This window comes from Embiotoca jacksoni, unplaced genomic scaffold (assembly GCF_022577435.1).
Source record: "Embiotoca jacksoni isolate LCO1_2020_lvr unplaced genomic scaffold, fEmbJac1.0.p SCAF_26, whole genome shotgun sequence".
NCBI lineage: Eukaryota > Metazoa > Chordata > Actinopteri > Embiotocidae > Embiotoca > Embiotoca jacksoni.
The window spans coordinates 6,186,828-6,201,620 of record NW_027185377.1 but is presented as its reverse complement, the minus strand read 5'-3'; the positions used below and the strand labels follow the sequence as shown (position 1 = coordinate 6,201,620).

Sequence of the window (14,793 nt, the reverse complement as noted above, 5' to 3'; positions counted from 1 at the left end):
CCATTGATAACCTTGCATCTGTCCATTAAAACTGATTTCTTCTCCTATTTTTCTTCCTTAATGTGGATGTAGCAAACTGTGTGAAAACTGAACACTATTCACAGTAAGGTGTGTGGATTATCCACCATGAAGGGGATACTGTTTCTGGAGGGAGATGTTGCTTCTGAATAACAAAGTTTAAGCTCTTTTGTATTTGTGTTTAGGCAGAAATGTCAGTGGTCATATACTAATAGAGGTAAGTTTTTTTTTTTTTTTAACTCTGGCTGAACTGAGTCTGTCGAGTCAGTTTTTCTTAAATGAACACCGCAGTAAACGTCACTGGATCCAACTTCTCGTTTAAGTTAGTGTGCTAACTGCAGCAGAGACATTTTTCACTTCTCTCACTAGTACTCTCATCACGCTGCCCATAGGGGTGCGGCACCAATGGAAATTAAACCGCTATCATAAATTTTACCCTCCTTATCTCCTGCACAGCTTTCTGTGCGGTATGCTCTGACAGGTATATTAGAAGTGTTGATATCAATATTGTTATTTAAGGCTGTAGCAGAATGAGGTAATGGTGTCCAAGAAGGGGGATGAGTGCAGTGCGGTGTTACTGGAAGTTTACTTAAAGTTTGCCCCTTGGATTAATTGTAATTAATGGGGTGGCCAGTGGAGGTGGGTTGACAGTCCAGTAAAGCGGGAGAAGGCCACAGCCACATTCACTTTCCACCAGATGAGCCAATCAATAAGCAGCCGTTGGGTTCGCACGGGGAACAGGATTGTGTCCTTTGAACGCCTCCCCTCTATTCTCTCTTGTTGTCACCCTCGTGCTGTCAAGGTCTCTTTCTCCCTCAATCTCTCATCCTCCCCCACCCCTCTCTCATACTGAGTTGATAAGAGAAAATAAGAGAGCAGAGCTCATTTCGGCAGACCTCCCTGGGGAGAGTGAAGCCAAAAGTGCCATTAACAGTATATTTACACAGCCTCTTCCCTTTTTTGTGCGACTATGGTGAGCTCTCACAAAGGTCAGAGTGCTCGGGAGTCCGGAGGAATAAAAGCACGCACACATACACAATGCTAATAGACAGGTTAGCAACAAGTCACCGTGAGTGTGATTAATTGGGCCCGGCCTGCCAACACTCTGATGATACAGCATTATTTCCAAGCTTTGTGCTGTTGGGTGGAACCATTGATGTACTCTATTACTGCATCTCACCCTTCACACTCTTGCACTGCATGCTCCGGGCAAAGCTGTACTGTGTATGTGTATGTACACATGGTCCAAGTCAATGTGCTCTAAAATCCCTTTTCAACTTTTCTTCTTTAATAGTCTCAGTTCTTCTTGAAAAACAAAGTAGAAGAAGTTGTTTTAGGTGTCTGGAAGTCCCATTCATTTTTGCATAGATAATGTTGGGTGACTGGTATTTGGGGAACGGAACCGGACATACAGGGAGCATTCTAGTCATGGCGGGAGCACTTGGAGTCACGACACAAGGGCATTACTTTGATTTAATTCAAGTTTGGGGTTGTTATAGGCACAATCTCTGGAATTTTTTTTTTTAAAGCACCTTCTACAGTCTATGTACAAATAGAAATAGTGTTTTGCTTAGAAACATCCAATCACAGGGCCTAAACTTCTGATTCAGCAGTTAAAATTAGTTCACTTTTGGACTTTGGATAATTTTAGATGAAACTATGATGTGTTGTTTTGGTCTCAGTTGCAACAACAACAGAGGATTCTGAATTTGCAACAGCTTTGATTTGCACAGTTGACTGGTTTCTTCACCATAAAAATTTAACTGTGGCTCATTGTTTCTATGTTTAGGGATAAAAAGGATATAATTTAAAAACTTTGAAATTACAATTTGCACTTTCGTCAGGGACCAGTGGTTCCCTCCACTTTGCAGCAGTATTCGTCTTCTCGTTCATTCTCTTCTTTCACTCCACACACTCATTATCCTCCTGCTAAGGTCACACAGATCAGGAGAATGGCAGAGAAATTAAAGTAAAGATTCTCAGTATCAGCACGACAACCAGTCTGTCGTTGAAATGGCTTTTTGATCTTGGCTGTCAATGAAGTATTATCCTCCCTTTTATTATATATGTGTGGGTTTTTTATAATGGAAGATTGTTTGTTACAGCCATGGAATTTCTATTTATTTCTGAGTAGCATATCCTGAGCATTGCATTTTCTTCAATGAAAAATGAATGTCAAGCAGCATAAGCAGCATAAGCAGTTATACGTCATATGTAATTGCACTCACAATTCACCTGTAGCCTATGGGCACTTCTACTTTATGTGTCGGTGACATTTATTTTAGGGGAATATGGAGTTAATGTAGTGTGAATAAAGAGTCATTAGACATTTTTTTCTTGGCTCGCTAAAACATGCAAATCTGCAAATATGTACAGGAGAAAGGTGACAGTGCTTGTACAGAGGCTCTCTTGGCCTTGGATGGATTACAAGGGGCTTACACTGCTCACTGACCTTAACTAAATTTAGGTATTTGTAATTAATGAATGGAAACACAATGCATTTGTTTCTTTATGCGGGTGAACAGATGGTGCCATTAAACAGTAGTTACTAATTTTCATTAAAAAAAAAAAAAAAAAAAAAAGCCTGTCCTCTCCTCCGCTCCCTCTACCCCCTCCCTCCCCCTCCCTTCCCACCTGCCACTTTACACACATCTGATAAGCCAGATGTGCTTGGCAACGCATTGAAGACGGCTCCCCGCGCCACACTGCATGTCTGCTTTCTTTTTTCTTTTTTTTTCACTCGCGGCACACTTTTATGAGTTTGGTGATAAGCAGATTAAGGTGGCCTCGTGCAAGATTGGAGGAGGATAATTGCCTTTTTAGGTGTTGTATACTCAGACTTCTGTAAGATCTGTTCCTCGCTCAAGCCCTCTTGAATAGGAGTCTAACCATCTCATTCAGTCAAGTTGATACTGTGAACATTGCTTTCATACAGTCGCAGTATTTGTGGTCGCTCCGTGGCTATAAACTTGATAGTTGGGTGTAATCCCCGCAGGTTTGGGATTTGGTCATTGCAAAGAGTTTCTCACTTTCATACTTCAAAACAAGGCCGGCCAAGAAAACCCCCCAAAAATAAACAGATAGAGATGTGAGTGCCAAGCCCCAGCAATTCGCTCAACAAATTGGCCATTTTGTTTGTCCTCATCCTTTTGGATAGACAATCCTCTATTTCAGTGGCCTTGATGCTATCTGCCGCCTTTTTGTATAAACTCAGTATCCATTGGACAGTAAATAGCTTTTTCACAGGCCATGACTTTTCCGAAAGCCTTGGACTTACTAGATAAACAATATAGCGTTACTGGATAAGGCCAATTGTTAAATGTTGAGTTCAGTATTTTGCTTAAGCAATAAAAGACCTTCAGCAGTGCCACTCCCTAGTTTGATACCCTCCTCAGGATGATATTTATAATTCTCATATTCAAACATATTTAAAATATGACTTTTAACATTCTTATTGATTCTAAAGGAAAAATGTTGGCTGATCCAGGCTGCATTACCACAGATATTGATTGACAGACATGCTCTTGTTTTACTGTCCTAATTAGTTTAATTCTAAAATAGTGAGGAGATTCTGCTGTTTCCTGTGAATAAAGGCCTCGTGCATACAGGCAAGGTTTCATACAACAGGACATCAAACCACTTGGGCCAATTGAGTGAGACGATATGTCTATTAGTAGGATCTGCAGCAGCTCCACCATATCTGGAGGGAACCCACCCTGCAGAGCACATCCAGGTGAAAGCCAGGTTGAAAGCCACAATCATCCCAGCTATGATGTTTTCTGATCTTTTTTCTGACACTTTTGTGGTGGTTCAGTCAAAGCTCTGCTGAGCAGCTGTCACACATACAAGATCGTACCTTGAATCTAGAAATGATGTGACGCATGAAGGCGGTGTTTCTCCTGTTCATTCAGAATCATGAATCGTGAACTCCTGGCCCTTTTTTTCAGTTAGGATTTATATGATTTTTTTTTTTTTTTTTGTCAACATAGGCTTGACATCAATTTAAAGTACAAAGGCGCCAACTCGCGTCATACTATTTGGCAGAGCAGGTTTCAACCCTGACGTGACCAATCAATAGTTGTTGTTTTATTTTCTTATGTATATCATTGTCGTTACAAAATCATGTTTCCACAGTGAATTCAGTCATGGCTGGCTGCTGACTCGTTTTTTTGTGCTACATCAGTCTCTGACCTCATGGTACTTTGCATAAAAATGTTTGTTTTGAGTTCGATTAAGTTAATTTTACAGATTGTAAATTTGGGAAAAACTTGAAATGAGTTTAAATATTGGAATCTGTGCCAGGGGAGGGAAAAAAAAAAAAAAAAAATCCAATCAATGCACTCTTAGTGAAAAGTAGAGGCTTCATGTGAGATGTCTTACCCTTCTCTGTGGGCCTCTCCCTTTTCCAATTCCTGGATGACCCCCAGCAGCACCTTGATGGTCTCCTGACTGGAGCTGATGAGATTTTCCATGGCCTGGAGCTGTGCTTTAACATCCCCGTCCTGATTCATAGGCACTATTTGCTTACAGGCTTCCTGTATTTGGTCAGATGGTGCCGCGTCAGCCTCACCACCTATGCAGGGTGACAGAGGCTCCTCCATGCCCCGTATAGGCCGGGCGGATAACTGTCCGCTGTGGCACTGTGCCTGCGTTGTACAGCCTCCGCTGGATCGTGGTAGCGTCTCACTCGATAGCCCGTTGAGCTGCAGACCTTTCTTCCGCTTGCTCCGCACAGATGGACTGTCCAGGCACTCCACCTGTGTGAGGGAGTTCCAGGCGATGGGGCCCGTAACCTTGGAGGCCCTCTCCGGCAGGGTTCGGGACGAGCCCTCCTCCAGGTTGAGCAGCTGCCTCTTGACTGAGCGGTCCGTGTCGGCCTCCCTGTGTTGTAATCCTGTTCTGGCTTTGGACGGGATACTGCAGAGCTGGTACTCAGCCTGTGCTCCGACTCCGCTTCCTCTCGGTGTGTCTGCAAGGCGCTCTGTGTCTGCAGTGCAACTGAGCAGCAGAGCGTCAGAGCACAGGCCATCAGGTGCAGTGTGCTTCTCCACTGTGGCAATGCACTCATTAGTATGGAGCAGAGCCCTGGTCCTCAGGACTCCGCTACCCCCACAGGCTCCCACCTCCTCCTCATCTAAACCCCGCTCGGCTGCCTTCGACTGCTTCACCTCCATGACAAAACCGTTGTTCTGACCTTTATAAGTTTCCACGGCTGCCACGTGTTTGAAGGTGTGGCCTTTTTTGCGCTCAAAGGGGAAAGTCTGATACCGTTTCTTCAGGTCGGGGGACGTCTGGACACCTGTGCTCCTCGTGACGTTTGGAATGGATCTGCGGGCCGGGACAGTCATGTACTTGCGATACGCCACTTTGTACGACATCGGCTTGCCACCTTTTCCCGCCGCCTGCAGCTCCGCCTCCCTTTGCTCGTTCTGCGCCTCGCAGATGTCCTTGAAACGCACTTGCAAGGCCTTGTTCCTCTTCCTCACCTGTCGGCTGGCTTCCAGGGAATACTTCACCTCCAGCGCCAGCGAGGTGGAGGGCAGGGGCGCTGCGTCCGAGTCAGACTCTGAGTTGGTGAGCATGCATTTGCCACCCTCCTTGCTCACCATGTTTCCTAAGAGGCATGAAGAAAGAAGCTGTGTTAATCATCAGTAATGAGTGGCTTAGACAGAGCCATGCCTGACGGCTATATCCCACTCAACTAAACACACATGCTCTCTAAGCTTAGGGACAAGCGAGGAAACAGTAATTATTTAGGGAATATGATCAAAGTGCTTCTATTAGACGCCTGTGCATGACAAAAACATAGCAAACACTGATTTTAAAAGAACTGATTGGAAAAAGTCAGTGATGTTTGATATAATTCCCTCACATTAGAGACTAAAGGTGTGGTTTATATCTTGGAAGTACATTAATCCTTCAAAGAAAAAACCCTTTCATGTCTTTTTTCTATTGCCAGATTTCTTGGTTTTTTTTGTGCTTGCCAGTTGTTGAGTGTTTATTTACTGAAACACTGCTTGGTTTATGGCGTTAGCATTCCCTCAGAATAATTATAGGAGATTTCCATGATGCCTTTAATCTTCTCTCTGAAAGCAATAACTCCATTTTCAACATAATTTTCATTCTTTTATTGCTGCCAGTTAAAGCCTCTTTCATCATCAGATCCTCCTCATCCTCTCTCACTTTCTAAATTGATGAGGGTTTGTGTCTCTGTATTTTGCAGTGGTTATCAGGCACTGCACTTGCAGTAACAGTGTAACCATGCTCTCACACACTCAAACGTACTTTGTTAATACTACTGAGGTCAGCAGTTTATTTCCGCGGTTCATTAGACTCAGCATGATTCTTCAGTGTCTGACCTTTCCCTCTCACAGTTAAGAATAAAAATAGGATTTTGGGGCCCTCGTGGTGTATTTGTACTCCCCCAACATGATGCCTCTTCATCTTCCCTTTTCTAAATGAACAGAGAAATGCTGAGAACAAAATGGAGATGATCCCTGCAAACAGACAAACTTTTGTCAGAGAACTGTACAACAACCCCCTAAGGAGGAACGAGCGGTAGATAATAAATTATCTCTCTCCACTACTGCAGGTACGGTCGTGGCATCGTGACTCTGCAGTGTGCCTCCGAGCCTCCGACAGAAATATAATTCCCCTTCTGCCTGCCTGCAGATTTACAATAAGTAAACACTCCACACCCTCGTGTAGATGCTGCATCAGATAGGACAATTATCCTCCTCAGCTTAACCGCCATGACGGCTCTCTGTCAACAGAGAATGACTTCCTGCATCAAACCTGTCTGTTTTCCTACCTGGCAGCGATGTAAGGGGTATTTTTCCTCCCTGTCTTATCCATCAGGACCATCTATCACACTGCTTCTGTATTATTGAATTAAAGCACGCTGGGTCTCTTCTGGGAGACAGATATCCACCTATCTTTAACTCACTTATTTAACATCAAACACAAGAGGCTTGTCTACAGACATTAAGCAGTACCATCTGTAAACATGGCAATTTTACATTTTGGCATAATCGTTCAGTCATTTTCAATCTTCCTCCTCCTCCTCCTCCTCCTCCTCCGTGCAAGAGCTCAAAAATTGGAGAGCTGTTTGTCTCCACACTGAGCATGACAAATCAAGACAGTGCCATGATGTCTTCCCTCGGTACATAATACCTACCTTTCAGACTTTGCCAAATGCCAATTATCTCGTGGCCACTGAGATTCTTGCCCTGTAATGTTTGAACGGACATTTTAAATAAAGACCCCAAAAAAATCCCTGATGTTCGAAACTGAAAAAGCCATGAAAGACAGATGAGCCCAGCAACTTTGCAGATTGACGATCCTTCCATGAAGCCAGTCAAACATTGCCAGACTGAGAGCAGCACAGCGTGCCCATACAGATAGGTTAGAGATGGCAGCTGTCTGCTGTGCAGCCAGATGTTTGTTTGATTCTCAGCAGACAGGTAATTACTAACGTGACCAAATGACCAGGGAACACTGTAATCTTTAAAACCCCAACACAGAACTAGAATTAGGAAAACACAGAGACACTAATACCCACAGAATCAAGGGTGTGTGGGCACTTCCAATACTGTACAGGAATTGTTATTGTCATTATTATTATTATAAGTAATTAAGGAAGTGAGAGTCATTAATCGAACCTGTCACAGACTTTGTCTTCATCGCAGTAAAGTTGTATTTTTAGGGACATTTTAGTTTGTAACAGATGTGAAATCGTAGACAAAAGAGAATGGAAACTCTATAAACATGAAAAGTGTCCTCTGATTGGCCCCCACTACATGACGTCTGGTTGTGTTTTGGCAAGTGTTGATTCTGTGTTTTTTTCTCTGTACTGCATGTAGTCCCCAATCCCACAGCCAAACAGCACTACTCCCATTCAAATGAATGGCAGGATTAACGTTTTTCTTGCATCACCAGATTTGGTGTGAATAGAACTGTAATCAGTGTAGTTACACACACAGAAAAAGGTCAGGAGGATTTCTTTTAAAAGCACATTGTGTAGTTATCAGTGGAAACACAAAGAAACAGTGTTTCCATAAAGATCTCCATTGTGTAGTAAGTGTAAAATTGCTTAATAACTCCTGACCCCCTTGGCATTACTGTAGGTTGATTAAGCTGTGAAAGTGGAGGGATTTACGAGAATGCAAAGTGGGACAGTCAGAGCCGCGTATAGCACAATCCAATACATTCATTTTCCAATTATTACCCCGGCTGTCCGGCATTTGAAGCCATTCAGTCAAAGAAAGTCTGTGTTTTTTTTTTTCTCTTCCCCTTTCTGCTGGCTGTTTGACCATGTTACAATTATTCCCAGACAATTTTCTCCAGCATGGCTGTTCTCTCCTGGTCCATCACTGTCCTCGCCGTGTTTGTTCAAAGTTGACAGCACAAACATCAACACTGTTTACTCATTGCTTTCTATTCTTCTTTCCCTATTCACAGGCTTCTCAGTGCATACAGTTTATAGTAACTGTATCATACCCTGGTTTTAATTTGATCCTTTTCGACATGTCGGCACTGCCGGCTGAATGATCCATCCCTGGCTACACGTATCTTATTTGTTACCCAGTGGGTTTAGACCAGGGCCACTGTAGCAGCACTTGTATCTCACCTCTGGCTGGAACACCACCCTCTGGCCGTCTTGCATAAACAGCATGATTCAGCACGCAAGGCTGGTACAATTGCTTCTTTTATAGGGTGGCTCTGGTCCTTTTTTTTTAATTTTAGGGGCAAGTTAGTGAAGTGAACTGACCCACTATTTTTCCACACAGACCAAAAACAGACCTCACAGGGTCACATGCACATGGCAAAACACGTCGACATGTCCATGTCTGACCTGGTTTTAGCAGCACAGCTCATGGCCATCGTACTTGCACTATGGGTCACTATTTGGGTTATTTCTACAGATCAGAGCCTGTTGAGTACTTCATATTCTTGAGAACATTTTTTCTGTTAATTTAGACATTATTTGGAGTGCTGCAAGGACAATCCAGGTTACTGCAGTAATGCAATTGATTATTCTTTGATAGAAGTGCTTTTTATGCTTAGAGCACATGTTCCTTTAATGGGTGCCCCACACTGGCATTATTTTAAATTACATATGAGTCAGCAGTTTTGTGAATGGCAGTTGCCTCCTTAAAGTTTTGGCTGTCGATGGAGGAAAATCTTCAAAGGTGGAAAATGTCAGTGTCCTGATTCAGCCTGAGGACTGAATGTTTGCCGTAACTTCCAGCCCGATTAATTTAGTTTTATCGCTTCTGCTTCACCGAAGGGAAAATTCATTAATATAGTCAGGAAACCGGTGAATTGATTAAACACTGGAAATATGCCTCGACATGTCAATGAGCAACAGCAATGTAAACATATTTTCTTGTTTAAGCAGTGGGTGTCTGTTGGGCTTTTCCATTATCCTCTATTCTTCTTTTAAATTACTTAAACAGCTCAAATATATATTGAGCATAAAAGGTGTAAATATTTTATTGGCAGGTTAGTACAAGTAGTACAACTCTACTCGTATGGCTACATACTACTCTAGGGCTTTTTAAGATATCGGCTTGTTAGTATGAATTGAGAAAATTATTGTATTTTGAACAAAAATTTGCCTCCATCTATGTAGCAGTGGCAGTTTGAGGTGTGCTGCTCATCTTGGTATGAACCTGTCTGCACAGAGATCATGACCTCAACCCCAGCCAACACTTTTGGGATGATCTGGATCTCCCATCTGCGAGGTGGGAGTGATCAACCTTTACTTATGCTCTTGTGGCTGAATGGGAGCACATTCCTGCAGCCTGGTTCCTGCATTTTGAGAAAAAGCCATCCTAGAAGCATATAGATGCTATTATAGTACATATTAATACATAAATACCATTGTCTTTGGAATGAGATCTTCAATACTCCTATACTTTATGGGTGTAATGTTTGCCAATACTTTTGGCAATGTACTGCAATGCCCAAACTTTCCAATAATGGCTTTGTAGTAACAAATCACACATACATTTATGCCAGCAGTATTGTGTTTTTGAATTAATGACAAAATGAACTTGAAGTCTGACCTTGTGCTGCATGATAAATAGAATAGCCACAGTTTTACATTATTACAGCGCAGAGCGGCCTTTAAGAAAGGAGTGAAAGTACCATCACAGGCGTTGGAAGTGCCAAACTCTACTGTCATCTACTCTCGTTATATTTTCCTCTTCCCTCCCCCCCTCCTCCTCCCGCCCACCCTCCGTCAGCCTCTGCTCATAATTACACAGGGCATAGTAGTCTTTGATCTGTCTCTTAAGAGCTCGCTGATTATGCAGTAAAAAAAAGCTCTTGTTGGTAAGGTCATCCAACAGTGTGGGTTTTTATTTTATGTCTGCACCATGTGAGCCAGCCTTAGTGCACTCTCAGGGTGTGGTGTGAGGGTATATACAGTATGTAGCTGGATGAGCGACTGTACAAGTCAGTGTTGAGGGATAACATCAGTGCATTAGGCCGGCACCGAATGCAGCAAATCTTTTGTCAGTTAATGGTAGCTTAATGCCGCAGCGGAGCTCTGGAAATCACAGGATTTTAAGGGATTGTCTTTCAAGTGATTGTTGCTCAGCCATCACACACCACTGCTCTGTTGCTAAGTACCATTTTAAAAGTTTTTTTTCCACCCAGAATTTTCACCTTCATCATTTGCAGTAATGACTAAATGACACCAGTGACATGTTTTTTGTTTAGAGCATGAAATGTCCTCCATTATAAACAGAGGCAAAAGGCAGGATGTTTTCCCCTTTCAGTCCTGGTCACAAACACATCGAGATCTGACCGAAATGTCTCTCCATCAGATGAACACACTGGACCTTAGATTAAAACCAGATCTCCCCAAACTGGTCGACCAGGCCTTATGGATGATTCAAAATGATTTAGCTTTACTGTGAATATTTACATAATCGTATCGTTTGTCTGAATGTCAGCAGCCTGATACTAGAACAGAATGAATCCAGATTTGCTGTTAATCCGCAGCAATCTCTACCATATGCACAGCTGTTACTGAAAATCCACGTGTGCAAGACATATGCTTATACATTTAAATTTTCCTCGTATTTTTTTTTATTGCTTTCGGTTGTTGATTTCAAAATAAAAATGTGTTTGAGAGCCGCTGCATGAGGTACATCTAAACAGCCTCTACATGGAGCCTTGGAACGTGTCTTGTGCAAGTCATTAGGTATTTTTTTCTACCCCTACTGTGTATGTTACTAAGAATTACTGTCATGGAATAACGTAGCTATACTGTACGCCGGCCTACTGCTATATTTATGGGGCGCTCTTGTTATCCTTGGAATGTAGCCTACAGACATTGTAGCTTTATTATATTTTTACTCACTTTGTCCCTGCTGAATTTTTCTTGTTTTTCTTTGTTATTTCTTCACTCGCTGTAGACAGTTGGCTCTCTGTGATACACTTGCACCCAGGTGGGCTCTTGGGATCTTAATGAATTCTCAGGAAGCCTGTCAGTACGTCACTGAACATACAGGCAACTGTAGATGGAGATCAGACCTGAGTAGCGGATGTATGCTGCAGAGGCTGCCTGCTCTAATCAAGATGCATCAGATCACTCTTCCTTTTTTTTTTCCCTGCTCTTTGTGTCTCCACAGAACATTATATCTCTCCCTTCTGTTCACTTTTTTTTTGTTTTTTTTGTTCTCCTCGTCTTCTCTTTGTCTTCCCCTTTGTTGCCTTCTATACATGTCTTTCTGTCTTTCTCTTTGCCTTCTAGACACGCTGAGGTTTCAAAGCTGATGGGTAACTAGAGAACTCCCCTGCTGCTTTCGCATTCCTCATAGTCATCCCTAGCAGAGGAAAAGAAAAAGACACTCGCACACCACCAGGATGGAATAGACGAGAATAAAGAGATGCATGACGGAAGAATGTTGAGTTGTTACCGTGCTTGGATGGAATAGAATCGAATGTGCAGTAAAATAGACCGAGGTAGAGATGAAAAGGGAACATGAAGCTTTGGAGGAAAATCCATGAGTAAAAGACCAAAGAAGAAAGATGCCAAAAGTCATGCCGTCTTGTTGGCGAGATATATCATTTGGTCAGCTCAACTGAATCCCATGAAAGCAATAATATAGAGACAACCTCCATGAAACTGTTACTGAATTTCAAGATTTTATGGAGAGAAGGTTTTAATACGATCAAATCATCCTGGTTGTTCATGCATTTGAACATGGATTTAGATTCTACACTTTCAGCAACAAACTTAAAACTACTTGATGTGACTTCTGTACAGTTACTGTTTGCATAACACGTAATTGATAAATCTCCATTCTTACCACAACATAACCCCCAAGATCTTTCCTGGATCCAACGGTGAGCACACAATTAATGGTACAAACTCGCATTAAGCCGTAGCAGCTTTGATGACAACTGAGCCTGACCTCTGGCCTCCACCTGCTTAGATCAATAACTTGTGTCAGAAAATAGTCTCAGTGTTGTTTGTGAGAACATCAAGCCATGAGTAATTTGTGCTAAAACGATTAATTGATCGACGGACACGTCAAGCAAAACCAAAACATCTGCTTTTTCAACTTTCTGAAATGTCAGAATTTGTTTCGTTTTATGTAATTGGATATTGAATATCCAGATGTTGGGTCGTTTGTCAGAACAAACTGTCACCTTCGGGAAATTGTATTGGGCAATTTTCGCTACACCTATACTGCATTATAAACAAAACAGCAGCCCTAAAAGTAATAATACATAAATAAATACAATATTCTTTAGAAATATGCTTTTTCTCTAAAAACTCCCCAACTTCTGCTCCTCGGCCTCCGGGTCTATTGGAGCCCCAGCTGACTGGGCCCCTACAGCTAAGCAGTGGGAAACACATGCTTCACTCACCAACGCACACTGGCAAACAACAACCATGTGACATCAGGCGCAAAGTCTCTCCTTTTCTGTATGCAACAGGCGTATGAAGTCAAACCCACCGTCGCCTCTTCAACAACAATGCACCTCAATTGCTTGGCATTGTTGTGGGGAAGAAGAAGAAAAAAAAAACCTGACTCTTAATGAATAACCCTATTAGCACATGAAAGGTAACATCTGGCTTGTTTCAAAAACAGTCATTCTTTCATAGGAGAGTAATTTGTTTTCTGGATGAATGAGTACCCCTCCCGGTGAGCAGGGCCGAGGGAGGCGAGCGCACACTTCACCGCTCGCTCCGAAACCCCTTTGCACTTTGGCGCGGGCCAACTCTCACCCCCTCGCATCCCCAACCCCCTGCCACTTCTCTGTTATGTGCGCACGGCATGCCTGTATGTTGTTGTAACTTTGTTCTATCTCGCCATGCCCATGTAGGTCTGTGTGTTCGTGCACAGAGGGAGGGCATGCACACACTGCTTTTCCTTTGGATGCGTGGGATTTTCCTCTTTCCCTCTCTCTGGAGCAGTGCGGGGTGAAGGGTTGCCTGATATCACCGATTCCTACAAAAATACAGATTAGCTGTGAGGCGTTAGGGCCGTCACACTCATCAGTCCTGGACTGCCCTGCCCAGTTCTCACCGAGGCAGCGTGAAGGTTAAAGTAAGACGAGCACCGACGGATGAAGGAGAACATGTCATCTCTTTTTTTTTTTTTTTTTTTTTTTTGGGCAACATCCTGCTTTCATCCCTCCCTTGTAATTTTATATAATTGTATTTACATTCCATGAATAACACTGTGACAGCAGTTCTGTACTTTTCCTGTCACTCTCAAGTGTCGGCACGTAAATACCCTTTAATTGTAAGAACATTTTTTTTTTATATATCCTCTCCTGCCTTCTCTTTTTCCTCTTGCTCTATATCTCTTCCTCCTCCCTATCTATCTTCATCTGCCTCCTTCTGTCCTCCTATCAGCGTCTTCGTAAAGTGAAATAAAGCAGAGGCGAGATTGTATCAGAGAATTGATGTGAGCTGTGGTTGAAGGGGGGAGACTGCCAGCGATAGCAGGAGGTTTGTGGGGATGAGTGGGACTGACATGCGTTTTGTGTGGCAACTGAAGGACTGTTGAGATGTGAGGGAGGTTCTAGGCAGCCCGTAGTCTCCCTCTCACCCCTCTCCCCTCCCCCTCCTCCTCTCTCTCACACACACACACACCCACACACCCACACACCCATGCACCAATAATCTGTAAGGAGATGGTGACTTCACCCAGTCCATTAATCTAGATTAGTCTTCAGTTAAGGTCCTTCATCAGATGCAGCCAACTGTTTGCTGCCCGGCTCTCATTACCTATTCCTTTGCGCTGCAAACTACCTGCCTTCAACACATTGACGCCTTACATACATGGGACGACAGCTTCATGCAACATTGGTTTTCCTTCTGGTTTAGATATCATTGTGATTTATGTAACACTCACTCAGCTGCAAAAAAAAAAAAAAAAAACTGAGAGGAAATGCAGCATCATGCGAGGTCCTTGTACGCAAGCACGATCCAGTCAGGTTAAATCTGGAATCACTTGGAAACAAAAAACTGACCTGTCAGATCAGATGAATATCAGCCAGCACTGGCACTGAGGTTGTTGGTTTTTTTCTTCCCCTGGATGTTTGAACATATTCATGTTTAAAGTTTTCTAAAGTGACTAAATCATCTATCAAACTCGGCACATTCCACAACCACTGCCTAATATCTCCCGTCATCACTTCACAGCAGCGGACGCAGCTATGCATAAAATCAATCTGAGATTTACCTCCTTTCATCTGCCACACATATTTCATATTCGATCAGCTGACTGAAAGGGAAAATCT

General features: G+C 42.9%; 2 protein-coding genes across 3 annotated transcripts in view; one reads left to right on the top strand and one right to left on the bottom strand.

Annotated features, from left to right (window-relative positions):
- The window catches only part of dock1 (dedicator of cytokinesis 1), a 174,254-nt gene that overhangs the window by 89,901 nt on the left and 69,560 nt on the right, over positions 1-14,793 (top strand). The window lies entirely within an intron of this gene.
- The window catches only part of LOC138204831 (inhibitory synaptic factor 2A), a 30,266-nt gene that overhangs the window by 14,881 nt on the left and 592 nt on the right, over positions 1-14,793 (bottom strand). Inside the window, exon 2 of the mRNA XM_069160371.1 lies at positions 4,399-5,632. Within this exon, the coding sequence (XP_069016472.1) occupies positions 4,399-5,627 (1,229 nt within the window). The 5' untranslated portion in view covers positions 5,628-5,632. The remainder of the gene's footprint in view (positions 1-4,398; positions 5,633-14,793) is intronic.